Source organism: Drosophila teissieri, unplaced genomic scaffold (genome assembly GCF_016746235.2).
Source record: "Drosophila teissieri strain GT53w unplaced genomic scaffold, Prin_Dtei_1.1 Segkk14_quiver_pilon_scaf, whole genome shotgun sequence".
Lineage (NCBI taxonomy): Eukaryota > Metazoa > Arthropoda > Insecta > Diptera > Drosophilidae > Drosophila > Drosophila teissieri.
The window spans coordinates 169,497-192,413 of NW_025224994.1; the positions used below are offsets into that span (position 1 = coordinate 169,497).

Here is a 22,917-nt window from a genome sequence, read left to right on the forward strand (position 1 = left end):
ATTAATCATGCAGACTCCAGAGACATATACGCATCGCGAATTATGTTGCCACGCCCACTTCAACGCCCACAAACCGCCCAAAACTGCCACGCCCCCACAAAACAATTTTTCAAAAGTGTGGCCGTGACAGTTTTGGGCGGTTAGAGTGGGCGTGACAACATGAATCGACAGACTTGCGCTGCGTCTATGTCGCTGGAGTCTGTATACTTAATCTCAACTTTCAAGCTTTTGTAGTTCCTTCTGCCTGTTACATACTTTTCAACGAATCTAGTATACCCTTTTACTCTACAAGTAACGGGTATAAATATATAAATATCCCACCAATTATAAGAACGGTATTCAGAAGTCTATACATAGCGTTTTTTTCTCGACTCTGATTTTGTCTCCTCTCATCTCCCATCTCTTACTCTCGTTTTTGGTCACTGCTCTGAACTACTTCGAAAAAAAAAAGAAGAGAGAACGCTATAGTCGAGTTCCCCGACTATCTGATACCCGTTACTCAGCTAGAGGAAGTGCGAAGGAGAAATTTCAACACTGACAGTTGTTGGCGGTTTGTGGGCGTGGCAAAAAGTTTTTTGACAAATCAATATAAATTTTCAAGACTAAGTCAAAAATGAAAAAATATGAAAACATTTTCCAAAAGTGTGGGGGTGGCAGCTTTGGGCGGTTTGTGGGCGTTAAAGTGGGCGTGGCAAAAAGTTTTTTGGCAAATTGATAGAAATTTACAAGACTAATACAAAAATGAAAAAATATCAAAACATTTTTTAAAAATGTGGGAGTGGCACCTTTGTGCGGTTTGTGGGCGTTAGAGTGGGCGTGGCAAAAAGTTTTTGGCAAATCGATAGAAATTTACAAGACTAATACAAAAATGAAAAACTATCAAAACACTTTTCAAAAGTGTGGGCGTGGCAGTTTTGGGCGGTTTGTGGGCGTTAGAGTGGGCGTGGCAACATGAAGCGACAAACGTGCGCTGCTCCTATGTCTCTAGAGTCTGTATGCTTAATCTTTCTAGCTTTTGTAGTTTCGGAGATCTCGACGTTCGTACTCTACGAGTAACGGTTATAAAAATATGAACAGCGGACATAGGCAGCGGCAGAGCTACGACCGAATTCGGCTTGACTTCGGTATTCGAAACTTTGCTAGAAAAAGCCTCTGAGATTTGTTTTTTCCAACTCTTGCGAGGAAAAATACGGGAGAGGAATTTTTGGTACTGCAGGGAAACGTCGAATATGTATATATACACACACACTTCAGTTTTTCTCTTGCTCTTTGTTGTTTGTTCTTATGCTTACATGCAAATGTACAGGAATACGATGTAGGTTCCAGGCATTTGTAATTCCAGGGTGATCCTACCGGCTGCGCCAATTAACATCAACTCTAGGTGCTTCGAAGATAAAGACTTTGAGGTTCAAAATCAGAATACTTTATTTACAGAACTTTTGGTTTTTATTATTAGCTTAGACTCCCGACACAGCAGAATGTGTCCTCGTTTGCCATAGCACATGACGTCCAGTTTCTGATCAACGTTCTCTTCATTGCTGACCGTGCATGTTGCCGACTATACGAGGGGGGTTGACGTACTCGTGGAAATCGCGCGCGCAAAAAAAACGTTAATTAACCACTAAATTAATTTTTTTAAATCATTTTCAAAAATGAGAAAATCAATCAAACGATTCAGCTGATTAGGAAGAAACCGTTTCCGGCTATATATGTCCTCGTTTCTGTATCATCAGGGTTACGATCGGTTGTAGATAATGCCATTTCATGCCCCTTGTTAGCTCCTGAATAGAGGACCCTCGGTTGGCGACGAGTACATTAAAGTTAGAAGTTTCGTCCCTGATCCAAGACAAGGACACTGACGAGTCACTCCAGCAGAAATATTTCCCATCAAAGCATCCTAACAACAATTAAGCCCCCGAAAGCTCCATATTCGGTACCGTCAATTTTTTTAAAGGAGCTTTTCTAGACTTCGAGCACAGTAGATGACTAGTTGCCTCCTCGGACTTAGAAACAATCCATGAGGAGGATTGCAACTTCAAGGTAAGACTTTTGTGCCAGTTTAGCCTTTCACAATTGCTGCACGAAAATCTTGCATTTAGTAACTGCAGGTCCGATAAGACCAAGAGGGCCGTAGATATGAGCAATAGTCGATGAGATAGAACGCTTACTAGGTATTTTAGTTGGATGCAGAGACAAGAACGAAAATAATAAATTATCCGTAGATGAATCCCATGCAAGACCATGGGTCTTGGTTATTTCACTCTCGTCATCAAACTGCAGAAATTTCTTCTTGTCCTCTTAAGCAACGCCTTCTAGAACAGCTTAATGAATGGAACACCATTTACGGAGTTTAAAGTTGGCGGAAGACAGAATATTTGAAGTTTTTGGTTGTATGACAGGTCCAGCTAGGAGCGCCTAATTAAGAGATTGGCCATACGAAGGGATAACCGATCCATCAAACACCACGTGAAGCTTAGGCGTTGTACTATCCTCCTTTAAAACACAATGATGCGGGAAAAATACCTGCACAAAGAAATATCCTCAGAGTTAACCGGAGACAATCACATGGCTTAGATATTCATGAATTTTTTTTTTTTTTTTATTTCTTCTATTCCTCTTGAGAACTTAGGACTTCTACGAGAGCTTTCCATCTAACTCAATTTTGAGCTGTCTGTTAGTGTGTTTATTTGGGCTAGTTCTTGGTGAGCGGTTCTTCTCCAGGTTGCTCTTGGCCTTCCTACTCGCCTGCTTCCTTGGGGGTTCCAGTCTAGTGCCATCCTCACAATGCTACTCGGGTGCCCTATCCACATCCATTTTTTCTTTCTTATTTGTATATGAATCGGGGACTCGTCTGTAACGAGCCACAGTTCTGTGTTGGCTATTCTGTTTGGCCAGAATACCCCACATATGACTCTCAGGCATTTGTTGCTGAAAGCCTGTAGCTTCTGCGTTATTTTCTTCGTGGCGAGCCATGTCTCACTTCCGTATAGCAGTATGGATTTCACACACGCATTGTAGATCCTGAGCTTTGTTCGTCGGCTGATTTTTCGGTCTCTCCAAGTCTCCCAAATGCTGAGCGGGCTTTGCCAAGTCGACTGGAGACATCATCATCCACTCCACCACTGTTGGATATGATGGTGCCAGGGTATGGGAAACTGGTAATGAACTCGATTGGGTTCCCATTTATGTTGATGTTTCCTTGGCTGGAGTGGTTGAAGCGCATAGCTTTTGTTTTCGCTATGTTTATCTCGAGCCCTACGCTGCTGGCTATCCTAACGAGGTCGTCACTTTTCCTCTGTATGTCGCCGAGTCTGTGCGATATGAGACATATGTCGTCTGCGTAGTCCAAGTCCTCAAGGTGTCTGGTGAGGTTCCACGAAATTCCGCGCTTGAAAGAGCATACTTCGCTCATTAACTCGTCGACTACGATGTTGAAGAGGAGTGGTGACAGCGGGCATCCTTGCCGAATTCCGGTGTTCGTCTGGAAAGGTGCACTAGTTTTTCCATATTCATGAATAAAAGCCGAATATTGTTCTCTGAGGCGAGGCGCAGCTCTAGTTTGCGATCCAGCTTGTGCGTAGGACTCACCTAAATTTGAGGACTTATATTTAAATGGCAAGTGCACAGAGTATTCACCTGTAGGTAATTGGAAGTAGGTGTCAACAAAATGTCTTTCGCAATCAAGCTCTTCGTTATTGTAAGCGCAAACTGCCTCATTGCAGCCCTCTTACTTCCAGAACCGGAGAATAACCTCATCCAGACTATCATCACTTTAATTATCCAAGACACAATGGACTGTCAACGTAGAGGTATTAAAATGGCGTTGACCTCCACCAGAAACCAGCTCATCGAAAATTCTACTGTCAAACGTCGAAACTGTCGTTTGTACTTGTCATCAATATTTGTTTTCCGCCCACTGGGTGGCGTAGTACCATAACCGGATGGATTTTTTAAAAATTTTTAAATGCAGTTTTCTATGCCTGTTTAGTTTAGTTCCTATTGGGATATATTGCAACAGCTCTCTTGCATTCCAATAATTATTGCCTGCTTGTTAGCTGACAAACTGGTACCACCTAATAACTTCAATAAATTTACATACATTTTACATAATTCATAAAGCAAGTATACTTACAATCAAATTTTTAGGAACTAACGGTACAGCGAAAGAGACAAGAATGGAAAGATTTTTTGTTGAATAGCTACAACAACATGTGCCAAAATCAGTCTGAATTCAAAAAAATATAAAAAGTTAACTGTAAACAAAAAATATTCACAAAAACAAAAATGCACATATAATTATTTAAATAATGTACAATGCTTCAGTTATGTGTAGGTTATTAACAATGGAAATGTGCACCAGAAATCTCCACTTTAGATTTGTACTGGTAAGGGAATGTAAGTTTTCGAACTAGGTAGTATGTTGTAAACTTCGGTAGAAGGGTTATTACGTGTAAGTACTAGTATGAAGGCATTGGGGGTTTCTAATAGGTTTTAAACTAAGTTTATTTTCGCTTTAACTGCTGTGAGGAAATCCATTACCAAGAGTCCATTAAAACATGGGTGGAATTTAAAGGAGTAAATCTATGGTGCTTGTTGTATTGAATTCTTTGAAAATTGGGACTCGAACTGATCTATGAAAGAATAAGTGGAACCAGTGTCGATGAGGAATTTCAAGGGGTATCTATTATTCACACAATAAATTTACAGTTATGTACGGCAAAGATGAACCGTGGACTTGGTTTTGAAAATTGCTTCGTTATCAATGTTACAGAGGTAAGGATTTTGGGTGGTGTTGTTATTATCGTTCCCGTTAGTGTATGGTCGCCAGTATTAATTTTAGTATTATTGCCAGTTTGGTTGTTGTTGATATTTTTATTGTTAGTCTTGTGTAGTCTAGTGTTATCATTGTAGCTCCTATTCTGTCCGTTATTGTTGTTGTTGTTATGATTGTTGATGTTTTTCCTATTCCGTTCGTGACTGTTGTTGTTGGGTTGTGCTCTCAATCTAGCTATGCCAAAGAAGCGTTGGCCAATGGTGGAACCATATGGGAATGCTTGTATCTCCCTTAGAAGAATGGCTTCTGTTTTCTTAGAAGCATAACCCCATCACCGCCGGCTTCGCTGAATGAAGCTCCAACAACAAGCAGTGCTAAAATTTCTGCAGCAAACTCACCACCAATAATTAAACCAACTACCAATACTGCGAGTTCGGTCCCAACGGCCGCACAACAAAATAAAATGGCAACAACAACAGTTAGCCTCGATAAGAAACAAGCGGTCCCGGCTATACAGACCGGTATGGACCGCTACATCCAGATTAAGCGCAAGCTTAGTCCACCCAACACGGTTGGCAATAAACCAAAGATCAATCGAACCAACAAAAGTACCGATCAAACGAGGAGCTCCAATGAAAACCGATTCTCCATCTTAGCAGAGGCGGACAACAACCAACCAGAGTTGGGGCAGGAGACCCAAAGGAAACCTAAGCATCACCTATTTACATAAGGGAAAAAAGTTCAAGAGCCCTGGTCAACAAAATTGTTGCGCTGGTCGGGGACGAGAATTTCCATGTTGTTCATCTTATTAAAGGGAACATACACGAAACAAAGGTCCAAACGAAGTCCGAAGAACACTTCCGAGCTGTGTCTAAGTACCTGGAAGACACAAAAAAGAACTTTTACACCTATCAACTAAAAAGCAGCAAGTGCAAGTTGTGCTAAAAGGTATAGAACCTGACGTCACCCCCTCTGAAATTCAAGAAGCCCTTAAGGCCAGGGGCTTCTGTGCCAAAAATGTTAGCAATATTGTTAACAGAAACAAAAAACCGCAACCACTTTTCAAGGTCGAGCTCGAACCAGATAGCAAAGCCTTAAAGAAAAACGAATTGCACCCGATCTACAAGCTGCAGCTCTTACTGCATCGAAGAATCACCGTGGAAGAACCACACAAACGCAACGGCCCTGTTCAATGCACAAACTGCCAAGAGTATGGACACACCAAGACATACTGCACACTTCGGACGGTCTGCGTAGTCTGCGGAGACTTCCACAACTCCGTAAACTGCCCCGCAAACAAAGAAGACCCCCAAATAAAAAAATGTGGCAACTGTGGAGGAAACCATACGGCAAACTACAGAGGCTGTGCGGTCTACAAGGAGCTGAAGAGTCGCATGCGACGAGCGACAGCTACGCACCAACAACATTTCGCCAAGGCAGCCAGATCATCTTTTGGGCAGCTAGATACAACCAAGGGAATCTCCTACGCCGAAGCACTAAGAACAGGCATGGAAAATCCGCCCCAGCCTCACTCAGAAAATGCTCAGCAGGTTCCAGTGCAGCCGCAAAGCAAATTGGAATCTATGATGTTCACCATGCAACAAAGTATGATGGAACTTATGTCATTCATGAAAACAACCATGCAAACCCTTGTTCAGAACCAGAACATGGTAATTCAGTTGCTTGTAGCACAACAGTCCAAATAATAAATGACTAACCTACGTATATCCATGTGGAATGCCAACGGTATTTCACGGCATAAACTTGAAATAACTCAATTCCTAAACGTAAATCACATCGACGCCATGCTGCTGGTTGAAACGCACCTCACAGGGAGATATAACTTCTATATAAGAGGTTATACCTTTTACCGCACAGATCATCCGGATGGCAAGGCCCACGGCGAAACGGGCATCTTAATCAGAGAACGCATCAAACACCACTTTCATCAAAGGTTTGCAACAAATTACCTGCAAGCCACGTCCATAAAAGTGATCTCAGGAAACGGCAACCTTTGCATTGCCGCTGTCTACTGCCCACCTCGATTTAATATCTCTGAAGGTAAATTCATGGACTTCTACAACACTCTGGGGGATCGCTTCATAGCCGCAGGAGACTACAACGCCAAACACACGCACTGGGGATCGCGCCTCGTGACTTCCAAGGGAAGGCAACTGTATAATGCACTTATAAAGGTGAGCAATAAACTGGACTACGTTTCTCCTGGTAGTCCCACATATTGGCCTGCAGACCCAAAAAAGATCCCAGATCTAATTGATTTCGCGGTGACAAAAAACATCCCACGCAATCTAATAAGCGCCATAGCACTACCGGATCTCTCATCTGACCACTCGCCTTTGTTGATAAGCCTTCTTCAAAGCCCAGAAATTGCGGACCACCCCCACAGGCGGACGTCGCACAACACTAACTGGATGAAATACAGAAAGTATGTGAGTTCCCACATTGAGCTAACTCCCCAACTAAATAGCGAAGCGGACATCGACTGCTCCACCGCCGCACTGAAAGAGGTACTCGTCACAGCAGCCAGGATCTCAACCCCTAAACGGAAGGATGGGGAATTTAAGAAGTTCAAAACCAACCGGCAAATTGAACAGGTGGTTCTGGAAAAGAGGCGTCTGCGACGAGCGTGGCAAACCAGCAGATCGCCATGCTCAAAGCAACGTCTTACTGAAGCCACCCGCAATCTAAACCGGGCCCTGAAGCAAGAAGCTGAAAATAAACAACTTAAATATATTGGAAAACTCTCGCCAACTAGTACAAAGCATACCTTGTGGAGGTATCTCTAAGCTCTCCAATTCAAACCGTCACCCCTATAAGGAATTTGTAAGGTAGCTTGTCGTTGATCTCGGCCTAAAAGTAGGCACTTAATTAGGTCGTTCTTAAGGTCGGGAAAAATGTTAATGTAGAACATTTCTCCAACTGAATTTTTGGAGTTCAGACTCGGGGTCCCGACCCGAAGCGGTAGCCACTGAGCATTAATTGAGTTTAAACCAGCGAGCGAGAAAGTGCGTCCGAGCTATCCGAAAATTAAAGTGATCTTTCAAAAATACAAAAAAAAAAGAGAAATTCAACAATTCGATAATTCAACCAATTCAACCAGAACCCAGTGAATCGGAAAATTTATATTTCGATTAACTTTAGTGCCAACCCCTAGAGGGTAAGTTTTGTGCGTGTGTTGTGGTTCAGAATTTTTTGTTAAGGGCATAAAATTACAGGTGGCACCTAGGAAAATATATTTTTTTTTTTAAATTAATTAACATCTTTATTTAATATTATTCAGGTACAGATCAATTAAAGCCTTTAACCTAAATGTTGTCTTAAGTATATAATCTCTTAATTATAAAATATAATTTGTTTTCATCTTAATATATAGGAATAGATCAAATTTCGAGTAGTGAGGTTTCAGGTAAATAATATATTCATACTAACATCTTAGAAGCAGCCAAAAATGTCTTCTTTTGAGCCTGCGAATTGGGATAGCCCCCTGTAATCTCCGGGCGAGACGATTCGGTGGGCAGTTAGTCGGTCGTTGTATCTGCTTGAGAAGAACGAGATTTGGTCTTCAACAAGGCTCAGGTTTAAATCATTGTGAAGCGTTTGGCCGCTAACGAACCAGTCACAGCCAGTGATTTGTCTTAATGTTTTGTTCTGGACGGTTTGGAATCGTTTTCGGTGGGACGCAGCCGCCACTCCCCAAATTTGGATGCCGTATCTCCAAGTAGGTGCGATGATTTGCTGATAAATCTGACGCTTGCATCTTAAAGGTGTTTGCTTTTCTTATTTAGCATCCAGAATAGTTGGTTACGCTTTAGGTTGCACATTTTGACGACTCTGGCAATATGATCGCGGAAGGTTAGGCGTTTGTCCAGTGTGAGGCCTAGGTATTTCGCCTTAGTTGCTTGCTCTATGTCCACATTATTAATGTGTACCGCAGGAGTTGTGTTACGGCGTAACGTAAAGCAAACGTTTACGCATTTGCTTTCGTTAATTTTGATGTTGTTCGCCATGGCCCATTTCTCGAATTCGTTGAGATAAGTTTGCAGCATTTGTGACGACTCGGTCTCACTGTTCGAGGAGCTGAGAAAGCAGACGTCGTCAGCGAAGCTGGCCAACAGCATTTTGCTGTTGTCATAGGTCATTTCATAATAGCTTGGCTTGGGGATGTCTGCTGTATAGATGGAGTAAAGTATCGGTCCTAAGACGCTTCCTTGAGGTACGCCAGCTGCAATGGCAACATTTACAGAGGTTGCGTCTCTGGACTGGACGCAAAACTCTCTGTTTGTGAGAAACGATCTGATGAGCTCAAACAGGTTGGCTGGCAGCGCTGTTTTGACTTTGGCTAGTAGTCCCGGGATCCAAACTCTATCAAATGCCTGTTGAATGTCGAGGAAGATTCCGTTGCAGTATTCTTTATGGTCATAGGCCTTCAGGATATGATTGACTACACGGTGCAGTCGCTCAATCGGTGCAGCCAGCTCTGAATCCGAATTGGTGCATTGGGATAGTATCATTGTCTTCTAGATGTATTATAAGTCGGGAAGCTATCAGCCTTTCCATTACCTTCGATAAGGAGGGCAGGAGACTGATAGGCCGGTAGGAGCTTGGATCCTGTTCCGGCTTTCCTGGCTTTAGAATCATACTGATTCTAGCACTCTTCCATTTTTTGGGAAAGTATTGCACTCTAAGTATCGCATTGAATATCAATGTGATAAGTAATAGTGCTCTCTTGGGAAGGATTTTAAGTACTGCGTTGCTTATTAGGTCGTGACCTGGCGCCTTTCGTCTTTTGAGGGTACGTATCATGTTTGAGACTTCTTCCAGACGGATAGGTCTTATTGGAGGTGACATCTAGAATGGGCGCTGTAGTACTTCGTTTATACTGTTGATATCCCCCTCGGATCTGTCGCCAAGGTGTTCCGCAAATGTTTGTACTTGCTCTTCTAAGGAGCGACACCAGTTACCATTGCTGTTCTTCAGAGGCGTAACTTTCTGTGGCATTCTTTTTACTTTTTTGGTAAAGGACCACATATTAAAAGTGGATTCATTAGAATAATCCATATTGGTTAGCATATGTTCGAATTGCGCATTTTTCAATTCAGCCATGGCAACGTGAAGCTCTCTGGCGCATCTATGCCATTGAGCTTTATCCTCAGGACTGTGCGTTCGAATATAACGTCTTCTCAGTGCTCTCTTACGGACTAGCATCTCTGCAATGGTTGGATCAAATCTATTCGAGTGGCGTATGAGGGCTCTGCTATGATTATTTGCAGTGTGCATGTTTGCACTCCTCGCCGCATTTGTCACATTGGTATTGAAGAAGTCTACCGCGTCGTCAATTTCAGCAGCAGAGTTGATCTTAATGTTAAGGCGTATCGATCTACATAGTTCTTCCTTGAAAACAGCTACATTTGTGTGTTTGCTAAGAAGTTGCCTACGTTGGGTGCATTGTGTGGCTTCTGTTTTTAATGTAGTGATGAGAGACAGGTGGTCCGATTCAAGGTCCCAGCTGTCTCTGATGTTTAGCTTGTCGTGTGGAATGTTGCGATAGATTGCAAAGTCTAAACAGGATGGTCTTCGATTTACTGCGCTTGGATAGTATGTTGGTGCTCCAGTCGCCAGGATGTTGGCGTTAATTGAGTTGACGCTAGCGGCAAGGAAGTTACCTCGGTGACAGGTGATCGCAGAACCCCACCATGGATGTTTTGCGTTCCAGTCTCCGCTGATGAATGATCTTGGAAAGTTGAAGTTAGCGAATATGTCATCAAATTCTGATTGAGTCCAGCTGAAGTTTGGAGGGCAGTAGATTGATCCGATGAAAATTTGTCCTATACATGTTTGGATTTTGGCACCCACGATTTGGACTTTAGCATGGGCGATTGGCTCAATGGGAAAGTGATTGATCTTTTTGTTAACCAGGATTGCAGCTCCACCACTGCGACTGCCGTCAGGTAAATTTGAAGTGTAGACTTCATATCCAAATAGTTGAAGGTTGGATGTCTTCGTTTCGGTGAGAAGGAGAATGTCAATATTCTCTCTCTCTGCAAGGTGGCCGATTTCAGTCATTTTGCCGGCAGCACCTCGCGTGTTCCAGGTGAGAATTTTTATTTGGGACATTGTGTGAGTTGCGCGTTAATTGCGACCAGCATCTGCAGCATCTGGGCTTGCATGGAGTGTAGACCCTCGATAGCTTTTGTGAGCATTGCAATTGCCGTTTCTATATTAGATTCTTGTGCATTTTGCTGTTGTGAAACATCTGAGAAGAAGTGCGCATGATTTTTTGCACCGTAGTGATGTTGCTGTTGATTGGCGTCCTGTAGCCTATTTGTTAGGTTTCCTGGTCGTTTGTTTTGTTTTTCCGTGATTGGAAGTGCATTTCTGGCTACTTGAGCATAAGAAACTCCATTTTCATAATGTTTAGGTGTAGAGTTATTGTTTATGCCCACTATTGGAGTTTTCTGTACATTGTCGTTCATTTTGAGCAATTTTTGATAGGATTTGCAGCCACGGAAGTTAGCTGGGTGATTTTCTCCGCAGTGAGTGCAAGTTGCTGGTGCTTCTTTGCTTCTGGGACAATCTGATGATTTATGATATTCACCGCAAGAGACACAGATAAAAGGTCTGTAGCAATATCTTGCAGTATGACCAAACGATTGGCATCTCCGACATTGCACAATGTCGTGCGCTTTTCTGGCTACTTCAATACTGACGCGTTGGCGGCATAGAGATCGTAGTTGGAGTATATCTTTGTTATTTAGATTCTTTTCTACATTAATGAAGAAGAGGTTCATCTTTTCACCGCTCTTGTTGCTTTTTGGGTTATATATTGATTGAACTTTATGCCCCTGTCTGAGTAATTCCTCTTTGATTTTATCATGGAGCTGTGAATGGTGTAATCCTCGCACAACAACTCTGAATGGCTTCTCGTCTTTCAATTGATAGCAATGGAATTCAATTTTCAGAGTATTTAGTTGTCGTACTACAGCCCTGTAGGTATTAGCGTCCTTGGTGTAGATTCTGTGAGTGGAGCCCACAGAGGATTTGATTTCAATATTTTCAAGATTTGTAACTTCCTCGATAGCGATAAGAAGTTCGTTCACGTTTGTCACGCCCATAAGAACGATTGGAGGTGGTTTTGGACTACCAGTATAAGCAGAGTTTACCACAGATGAATCAGTTTTACTTTGTACGTTTGCGTTCTTATTATGTACGTTGCTGTCTTTAGCCTTAGAAGCGGTATAAGAACGGTAGGCCGCTGCTTCAGCGCTAGTCGATGGTTCGTCCACACTATTACAGTCCATCTCATCGTCATCTACTGATAGTGTCTCGAACCTGTTTGCTGTCACAGGGTCACTGGGTTCTAAATTTCTAGAAACGGCACGTTTTCGTTGAATTTTTGGTGAGTTCAATGGCACCTTCCTCTTCTGGCTCTGGATTTTTTGCCATCTAGGTGAATCAGATTCATTGAGGCCCGGTAAAGGGGGGAAGTCTATAGAAGCGCCCAATGCTTTAAGAGGCATAGACGCTGAGCACACGCTACTGCATATGCTGGGCGATGATGAAGTGTAGGTATACATTGGACTATTAGTTGTTATCAGAGTACTAGTGACACAGGCTGCATTACTGCTTGATACTGCTATAACATATGGGTCAAGCTTGCCGCTAGTGTCCAGTTCTTCAGCCAGAGTTAACACTCCTGTAATCTCCTCATCCATGACGGCTTCTCTCAGAGCTTCGCCAAAAAGCTTCGTTTTCCTAGAGTTTGCCATCTCTCGCGATTATATGTAGATTCGAATGTAAGACAATCACTGCTTTTGTTTCCCCTCTTGTGCAGCTGCTCGCAGTGTGAGGGGGACAGTGATGCCCTAACGGGCCACAAATGCAGTCTATCGCACTACACTTATGTTGTTGTTATTGTCCAACTGCCGACACTGCGCTAAACAGCGTCAAGTCTTATGTTATAAAAATTATTATTTTTATTTGGCCCGAATTTAGGTGTGACCAGGTTTCGTGCACAAAAAAGGAAAATATTTAATTTCAAGAAAATAACCATTGCCAGTGCGACCAGTGAAGGAAGCATAAATTGCCGACCAGGAGGTCTATTTCTGGATTGCCTCAGACTGCAGCGCCACCGTTAAGCGCAGAAACATGATTTAATTGAATTCACTATACTAACATTATCTACATATATACCCATTTTACCTTACACCGCTTCACACCTGACCGACTGCTTGTTAAGCAGATCGGCAAACAGTCAAGCAGATCAGCATAAGTTATTCCGATAGGAAAAAAATAAATTCCACCTTATGTTAGGAAATTAATTTAAGTTATGTTGTAAGAGAAATAGCATTCATTTAGGGCAATTCCTTTCTTTTCTTTCCTTCTGCCTTGATCCCATATTCCTTCCTCTTCCCACATAAGCGAAAGCCCGCCTAAACTGGCGTGAGCAAAAGAATGAGGTAAAAAGAGAAGAAAGAGTACCGCAGTAGGAGAGCGGCTCAAAAGAGCAGATCAAAAAGAAACAGCTCTCTTAGGATTAAAAGGCGGTGTAAGCTGATTTCTCTTCCACAGGCAACCACTTGAAGCGCTTCATCGTGGGAAATGCAGAGTGAGTACTAAAAGGTTTTATTTAAATGAGAAAGCAGCTGCCGGAAGAAAAATCAAATAATTAGCTACTGCGGCGCTACTTGTTTTCCAAGTTCACTGTTTACCAATAATAAATTCAAAAAAAAAAAGAAATTTTAAAATGGAAATGAAAATTGCTCATTTTTAATTTTTAACCTTGCCCCAATCTTCGCTTTTTGCTAAAATCTGCTGCTCGCAGTGTGAGGGGGACAGTGATGCCCTAACGGGCCACAAATGCAGTCTATCGTACTACACTTATGTTGTTGTTATTGTCCAACTGCCGACACTGCGCTAAACAGCGTCAAGTCTTATGTTATAAAAATTATTATTTTTATTTGGCCCGAATTTAGGTGTGACCAGGTTTCGTGCACAAAAAAGGAAAATATTTAATTTCAAGAAAATAACCATTGCCAGTGCGACCAGTGAAGAAGCATAAATTGCCGACCAGGAGGTCTATTTCTGGATTGCCTCAGACTGCAGCGCCACCGTTAAGCGCAGAAACATGATTTAATTGAATTCACTATATTAACATTATCTACATATATACCCATTTTACCTTACACCGCTTCACACCTGACCGACTGCTTGTTAAGCAGATCGGCAAACAGTCAAGCAGATCAGCATAAGTTATTCCGATAGGAAAAAATAAATTCCACCTTATGTTAGGAAATTAATTTAAGTTATGTTGTAAGAGAAATAGCATTCATTTAGGGCAATTCCTTTCTTTTCTTTCCTTCTCCCTTTATCCCATATTCCTTCCTCTTCCCACATAAGCGAAAGCCCGCCTAAACTGGCGTGAGCACAAGAATGAGGTAAAAAGAGAAGAAAGAGTACCGCAGTAGGAGAGCGGCTCAAAAGAGCAGATCAAAAAGAAACAGCTCTCTTAGGATTAAAAGGCGGTGTAAGCTGATTTCTCTTCCACAGGCAACCACTTGAAGCGCTTCATCGTGGGAAATGCAGAGTGAGTACTAAAAGGTTTTATTTAAATGAGAAAGCAGCTGCCGGAAGAAAAATCAAATAATTAGCTACTGCGGCGCTACTTGTTTTCCAAGTTCACTGTTTACCAATAATAAATTCAAAAAAAAAAAAATTTTAAAATGGAAATGAAAATTGCTCATTTTTAATTTTAACCTTGCCCCAATCTTCGCTTTTTGCTAAAATCTTAAAAGAATAAAAAGAAAAAATTTAAAAATTAAAATGCAAACACCTATATAACCTACTTCCCCTATTCTTGATGCCCAGCATAAATATTCCTTTTTTGTTAAGCAAACAAAAATTTTACATTTTTCATATATATCTGTTGCGTTAATGTCTACATGAACGCCACATTCCAAAAAGTCTTTTAAAAAGTTAAAGCTAGATGTTTAAAATTTGTAAGTTAGGGTAGTCATTTAGGATATGTTGTCTAAACCTGTTCCAGTTAAAACATTGTCAGTTTTTAAGTTTATTCTATGTTAAAAATTAAATTTTATAATGTTTAAATCAGAGTAAATCTCTCTAGGGGTGCCATGCGTCGACGGAAGGTGTATGTCGTGTAAAATATAGCATACTTGTAGGGATCACCGGTTAAGTCAAATGGTTAGTGGTGGTCAAGGTAGGGTGGGCGTCGACAGCTTAACAGCTGCTGTCGTACGAGTGTGCTATGTCCTTGTTTGTCCTTAGTCCTGTCGTCCGATAGTCCTTTAGTTTTTTTGTGGAGATCAATTCCAAAGCACGCGAAATAAATAAGAGTGTGATACGAGACGAGCATGTAGTCGCGATGTCAAATATTCCCCCCCTTTACTCTACCGAGAATCGGTAGCCGGAACCAGCGCGTGCTTGATCGCCCAACTGCAATTTACCATCTGCTCGGGGAATTTATACTCGTAGTTCGCTACAGTATTCTTATTATTTATCATAACCTTATTTTGGCGCCCAAACGTGTGAGGCCCGATTCTGTCATGGTGACAGATCGATCCGGCGAGGCCAGATCAAAAATAAACATTTTTTCAAACCGTCAATAACATCAGACGTTCGTCCCCAAGATCTCCACAAGTTCATTAACAAAAGTATGTGGTCAAAGCAAAAAAAAAAAAAAAAAATCGCGATCTAGAAATCCGAAAATTGCTTAAATCAGGCAGCTGGAAAAGTATTAGACATTTGGCTCTTACGCCGCTACTGAATCGGAACGCATATTGTTTTATTATTATTATTATATTAAATTGTCCTATTGACTGCTGGAAGAGTTTCAGCTATTTAGCTTTAACGCCGCGTCATAATTAGTGCATTTAATGTTTTAATAATTTATTTTGTTATTTTTATTCCTTTTTAATTTTGTTTTGTTCGTTAATCTTTTGTATAAAATTAAGAAAATTAAATGTATAAATTGTACAAGCCAATTGTTGTCTTTTGCCTTTTGTGTTTTGTATAATTTGTCATTTATTAATGAAATTCAAAAGGTTAATGTACATAGGATGTTAAATGTAGGACTAGTGAAAAGTTCACTAGGATTTCAAAGAATCAAGGAACCACTTGTTGCCTTTTGCCTTGTGTTGAGCCAAGATAATTGTTTTCTATGTCTAAATACAACATCCTTCACCTTCCATTCTAGTAATTTTCTGTTTTAAATCAGTAGTGTCAATAGCATACATTTAAACCACGTCAGGACTTTAGTAACAAGGAATTTTACACAACGATACCTGAAAACGATTGCATGGCAACCCGATTTTAATTTGATTATTTATTTTCTTTTACCTTATTTTTGTGTTCTCAATTATTTATTTAATAGGATAATTTTTATACCCGTTACTCGTAGAGTAAAAGGGTATACTAGATTCGTTGAAAAGTATGTAACAGGCAGAAGGAAGCGTTTCCGACCATATAAAGTATATATATTCTTGATCAGGATCAGTAGCCGAGTCGGTCTGGCCATGTCCGTCTGTCCGTCCGTCTGTCTGTCCGTCTGTCCGTATGAACGTCGAGATCTCAGGAACTACAAAAGCTAGAAAGTTGAGATTAAACATACGGACTCCAGAGACACAGACGCAGCGCAAGTTTGTTGATTCATGTTGCCACGCCCACTCTAACGCCCACAAACCGCATAAAACTGCCACGCCCACACTTTTGAAAAATGTTTTGATATTTTTTCATTTTTGTATTAGTCTTGTAAATTTCTATCGATTTGCCAAAAAACTTGTTGCCACGCCCACTCTAACGCCCACAAACCGCCCAAAACTGCCACGCCCACAATTTTGAAAAATGTTATGATATTTTTTCATTTTTGTATTTGACTTGTAAATTTCTATCGATTTGCCAAAAAACTTTTTGCCACGCCCACTCTAACGCCCACAAACCGAAAAAAACTGTCAGTGTTGAAGACTCGCCTTCGCACTTCCACTAGCTGAGTAACGGTTATCAGATAGTCGGGGAACTCGACTATAGCGTTCTCTCTTGTTTTATTAATAGTCCACATTATTGATTTATTTATTTTATTATCTGTTCTTGAGTGTATAGTATAGGTCAGTGTATAGCATAGGTTCATTAGAGATGCCACTAGCACACAGCACCGAAGACTTATCTAAAATTGTAGAAAATATATGCCACATCTGCGCTAGAACTATTTCTTATCCTAGCCAAATTTTAACTACCAGTTGCGGACACGAATTTCACCGAACTTGCTTTACTGCGAAATCGGGGAAAAATAAAATCTGTCCTGTCTGCTCTAGTTCCCTTTCATTACCGTCCACCGAAAACTTGTCCGGGGACCTAGAAAACCAACCGTCAGGGTCAAAACTTAAAACTCCAAGAGCACAACCGAACGTTCTGACTAGGTCCAAAACCAGTCAAGAAAGGCACCAACAAAAAACGACAATGTCCAACCCAAAAAACCAAGAACAGCCTTCACCTCCGACTGAACCCACAACCGATTTTCAGACAGCAATGGCTGAAAGCATCAAATCGGCTATCTCGGGAGCCATTACGGCAGCCTTGGCCCAACAATCAAAATGTTTTGCAGACGCTTTGGGCCAACACACAAATAGCCTGACCCAAGCGATCACTGCGGGCTTTCAAGCTCAGGCATCAAGCCTTTCGTCTAACCAAGTATTCCTAGACCCAATATACGACAGATCTAACGGAGTACCACAAGGCTCACCAAATGTAGGTCCAACCCGTAGCGTTAACCAGTCACCTGCGTCAGCAATGACCTCCTTAAGACCTGAGAGGAACTACGTTTCTCAGGAAAGGGTCCAATGGCTGTCGAGGACTTTATTTACCGAGTCGAAGCTTTAGCCGGTCAAACATTGGACGGTAATCTTCAACTCGTGGCTCAAAATGCCAGTACGTTATTCGAGGGTATTGCGAGCGAGTGGTATTGGCGTTACCACAAAAGTGTAACCGTTGTGCGCTGGTATGAATTATGCGCCGCACTCAAAGGGCAATTTAAGTACGACCGAACTGACAGAAATATCAGGGCCAAGATAGACCAGAGAAAGCAACGCGGAAGTGAATCATTCGATGATTTCTACCGGGTAATCGCAACTCTTGCGGATAGACTATCGCAGCCCATGTCAGAAGGTGCTATGGTTGAAACCTTACGAGCCAATCTCCAAACCGATATTCAGCACGAAATTTTATACGAGCGTGCCGATACCGTTTCCGAATTAAGAAGGTTGGTTAGGACTCGGGAAATCTTTATGCAAAGCGTAGGGAAGCCTCAGGGGTTTCCACAACGCCAGGTACCCAGGCCACAGGTTTGCGAGGTCCAATGTCAGATCGAGTCAGAATCGGAATTCGAAGATCTAGAGGAAGACCTAGAGTTAGCGGCCATGGAATTGCAGTGCTGGAACTGCCAGGAAAAGGGTCACAGGTATCAGGAGTGCACCGCGGACAGACGTGTCTTCTGTTATGGTTGCGGTAAAGCAGATACGTATAAGCCGTCATGCAGTAAATGTACTAGTTACGCTCCAAAAAACCAGCAAGGGCGTGCCACAAGGGCACGCAGACAGATGGTTTCGAAATCAACGATGACAAACTAAACGATTTCAACCAAACTAGTAGCAGCGTATCTACAACCTTTGAGGTGGACCAGGTCCAACAAAAGCTAGAGGTCACAGATACAAGCCGATCAAAAGCTCGCAGGGAGAAAAGAAAAAAACTAAGAAAGGAAGAACGGAAGCTGCTTCTCTCAGCCATGGTGGGGCAACTTCGCGACGTTAGGCCGTATGCTCAGGTGAAAATGCTAGGAAAAATAGTAGTGGGCTTATTGGATACAGGGGCATCGGTTAGCTGCATAGGTGGTAGTCTGGCCACAGAGCTGCCAGGTCTAAATATTTTATGCCAAAAATTTACCGCAGATGTTAGAACAGCCGATGGACAATCTCGGAAAATTACCGGCCGAGTAACCACTGAAGTGTCCTTCCGAAACGAGAATAAAAATATCACCTTCTACGTAGTTCCATCTTTAGCAGGGGATCTCTATTTAGGAATAGATTTTTGGAAGCACTTTCAGCTGCTACCCGAAGCTTTCTGTGGCAACAACCAAGTAGTGGCAGCCTTAGAGGAGCCTTCGGCTCGAGAGCTTACTCAAAGCCAGCAGAAAACGATGCTTCAGGTTGTTCAACTTTTCCCGTCGTATGCCTTAAAAGGATTAGGAAGGACCCAATTGATTACCCACTCCATTGATGTTGCTCAAGCAAAGCCAGTAAAGCAAAGACACTATGCCGTATCGCCTGCAACAGAAAAACTGATGTACGCCGAGTTGGATAGGATGCTCAAGTTAGGGGTTATTGAAGAGTCATCCAGCGCTTGGTCCTCCCCAGTAGTCCTGGTGCAAAAACCAGGAAAAGTTAGGCTTTGTATTGATAGCCGAAAGTTAAATGAGGTGACGGTAAAAGATGCATACCCCATGCCCTTAATAAATGGAATATTGAGTAGACTCCCTAAAGCTGAATTCATTACTACCTTAGACCTTAAGGATGCATTCTGCCAGATCCCGCTAGACCGAAGCTCCAAGGACAAAACAGCGTTTACCGTGCCAGGAAGACCCCTTTACCAATTTGTTATCAAATTCTCCTCAGACTATGTGCAGGCTGATGGATAAGGTGATACACGCAGACTTGAAAAACGAGGTGTTCGCTTACCTGGACGACCTACTAATAGTCTCAGACTCGTTCGAAAGGCACATAGAAGTTTTGCAGGAGGTTGCCTCTTATCTACAAAAAGCCAAACTAACCATAAATGTGGAGAAGAGCACCTTTTGCATCAAAGAAGTAAAATTTCTAGGACATGTGATTGGAAATGGAACTGTAGGGACGGACCCAGATAAAATATCCGCCATAGTCGAATTTCCAAGCCCGCGATCAATGAAGCAGGTTCGTCGATTTTTAGGGATGACTGGGTGGTACAATAAGTTCATAAAGAACTTCGCAGCGCTAGCCTCCCCAATTACAGATACTCTTAAAAATAGACGGAGATTTGTTTGGACCAAGGAAGCTCAGGAAGCCTTTGAGGGGCTAAAGGAAAAAATGTGCACTGCCCCAGTTTTACACAGCCCGAATTTTGACGCACTTTTTTCCATTCATTGCGATGCAAGCAATACAGGAGTTGGTGCAGTCCTGATGCAGCAAGACTCGGAAGGAAACGAGGTTCCGATCTCCTTTATGTCTCGAAAGCTGAACAGGTGTCAATCAAACTACACGGTGACCGAAAAGGAGTGTCTGGCAGCCGTGTTGGCAGTAAAAAAATTTAGGGCATATGTGGAGGGACAAGAATTTAGTATTATCACGGATCACGCTTCTTTAAAATGGCTTATGTCCCAAGGAGACCTAAGTTCCCGTCTGGCCCGCTGGTCCCTAAAATTACAAGGGTTTAAGTTTAAAATAAGCCATAGAAAAGGCAGTCAGAACGTGGTGCCAGACGCCCTGTCAAGGACCTTTACAGACGACCTATCCGCTTTCGAAGTAGCAAGTTTAGTGGATATGGAGGCCAAAGCATTAAGGGGAACGGAGTACGAAAATTTAAAGTCAGCTGTCTCTTCAGGAACACCCAGATTGTTGGATGTCAGGATCAGCAACGGGTACTTGTATCGCCGCGCGGAACGCGCTGCAGACGAAAAGGTTGGAGATGAGTCTTGCTGGAAACTTTGGCTTCCCAAAGAATTAGTTCCCGACTTGCTAATAAGAGCTCATGAAGATCCCATGGCAGCCCACTGCGGAGTAGCTAAAATGTTGGAGAAACTAAGAAGATATTTTTATTGGCCAAATTTAGCAGCAGATGTCAAGGAATTTGTCAACAAGTGTGCGGTGTGTAAAACTACCAAACACCCCAGTCAGATCTTAAGGCCACCCTTAGGAAATACTGGTCATTCAGACAGGATCTTCCAAAGACTTTATGTCGATTTTTTAGGACCATATCCGCGTAGCTCAGAAGGGAATATAGGATTGTTCATAGTCGTCGATCATGCTTCAAAATTCCCATTTCTTAAAGCCGTAAAGAAGTTCACAACGGAGGCTATCCTTCCCTTCCTGGAAAAGGAAATCTTCCACTGTTTTGGCGTTCCGGAAACAATCATTTCCGACAATGGGGTACAATTTAAATCCGTGGCTTTCAATTCCCTGTTAGAAAAGCTTACATAGACCCAAACCAAAAGAACTGGGATAGTAAGCTCAGTAGCATCTGTTGTGCGTTAAGATCGAGTTTACATTCAGCCATTAAAACAACTCCCTATAGAATGGTGTTTGGGCAGCACATGATTGTAGACGGGAAGTCGTATCGAGTTATTAGAGAACTAGGACTGCTGGAAGATAGAACGGTGCAGTTTGATAAAGACGACTCGAGGGATATAATCATGCGTACCGCCCAGGAGGCGATGGACGTCCAAAGGCAAAGAAACGAGCGGTCCTACAATCTGAGAAGCCGAGAGGTATCTTATAGACCTGGACAGGAAGTGTACCGACGGAACTTCCAACAAAGCAATTTTTGCAAAGGGTTTAGCTCAAAACTGGCTCCGGTCTTCATAAAATCAAGAGTTCGGAAGAAGCTAGGAGCGGCTTATTACGAGATCGAGGATCTCCAAGGAAAGGTTGTAGGCAAATACCATGCTAAAGACCTACGGCAATAGAAAGTATCTGCCCGACAAGCTTGAATCTTCCTTGTGGTAATACCTTATCCCAAGTTAGATTTTGGTAGGGGGGAATTGTAAGGTAGCTTGTCGTTGATCTCGGCCTAAAAGTAGGCACTTAATTAGGTCGTTCTTAAGGTCGGGAAAAATGTTAACTACGCTGTCATGTAGAACATTTCTCCAACTGAATTTTTGGAGTTCAGACTCGGGGTCCCGACCCGAAGCGGTAGCCACTGAGCATTAATTAAGTTTAAACCAGCGAGCGAGAAAGTGCGTCCGAGCTATCCGAAAATAAAAGTGATTTTTCAAAAATACAAAAAAAAAAAGAGAAATTCAACAATTCGATAATTCAACCAATTCAACCAGAACCCAGTGAATCGGAAAATTTATATTTCGATTAACTTTAGTGCCAACCCCTAGAGGGTAAGTTTTGTGCGTGTGTTGTGGTTCAGAATTTTTTGTTAAGGGCATAAAATTACAGGTGGCACATAGGAAAATATTTAATTTCAAGAAAATAACCATTGCCAGTGCGACCAGTGAAGGAAGCATAAATTGCCGACCAGGAGGTCTATTTCTGGATTGCCTCAGACTGCAGCGCCACCGTTAAGCGCAGAAACATGATTTAATTGAATTCACTATACTAACATTATCTACATATATACACATTTTACCTTACACCGCTTCACACCTGACCGACTGCTTGTTAAGCAGATCGGCAAACAGTCAAGCAGATCAGCATAAGTTATTCCGATAGGAAAAAAATAAATTCCACCTTATGCTAGGAAATTAATTTAAGTTATGTTGTAAGAGAAATAGCATTCATTTAGGGCAATTCCTTTCTTTTCTTTCCTTCTCCCTTGATCCCATATTCCTTCCTCTTCCCACATAAGCGAAAGCCCGCCTAAACTGGCGTGAGCAAAAGAATGAGGTAAAAAGAGAAGAAAGAGTACCGCAGTAGGAGAGCGGCTCAAAAGAGCAGATCAAAAAGAAACAGCTCTCTTAGGATTAAAAGGCGGTGTAAGCTGATTTCTCTTCCACAGGCAACCACTTGAAGCGCTTCATCGTGGGAAATGCAGAGTGAGTACTAAAAGGTTTTATTTAAATGAGAAAGCAGCTGCCGGAAGAAAAATCAAATAATTAGCTACTGCGGCGCTACTTGTTTTCCAAGTTCACTGTTTACCAATAATAAATTCAAAAAAAAAAGAAATTTTAAAATGGAAATGAAAATTGCTCATTTTTAATTTTTAACCTTGCCCCAATCTTCGCTTTTTGCTAAAATCTTAAAAGAATAAAAACAAAAAATTTAAAAATTAAAATGCACATCCCTATATAACCTACTTCCCCTATTCTTAATGCCCAGCATAAATATTCCTTTTTTGTTAAGCAAACAAAAATTTTACAT

The 22,917-nt window shown here is 41.9% G+C and overlaps 1 protein-coding gene across 1 annotated transcript; it reads left to right on the top strand.

The window, feature by feature from the left end:
• Window positions 1–17,646: 17,646 nt before the first annotated feature.
• Window positions 17,647–21,515, top strand: LOC122625613. The gene is made up of 4 exons (XM_043805701.1): window positions 17,647–18,310; window positions 18,373–19,283; window positions 19,474–20,979; window positions 21,141–21,515. Exons 1-4 carry the CDS (start codon window positions 17,647–17,649, stop codon window positions 21,513–21,515), a joined length of 3,456 nt encoding a protein of 1,151 aa, XP_043661636.1.
• Window positions 21,516–22,917: the final 1,402 nt, after the last annotated feature.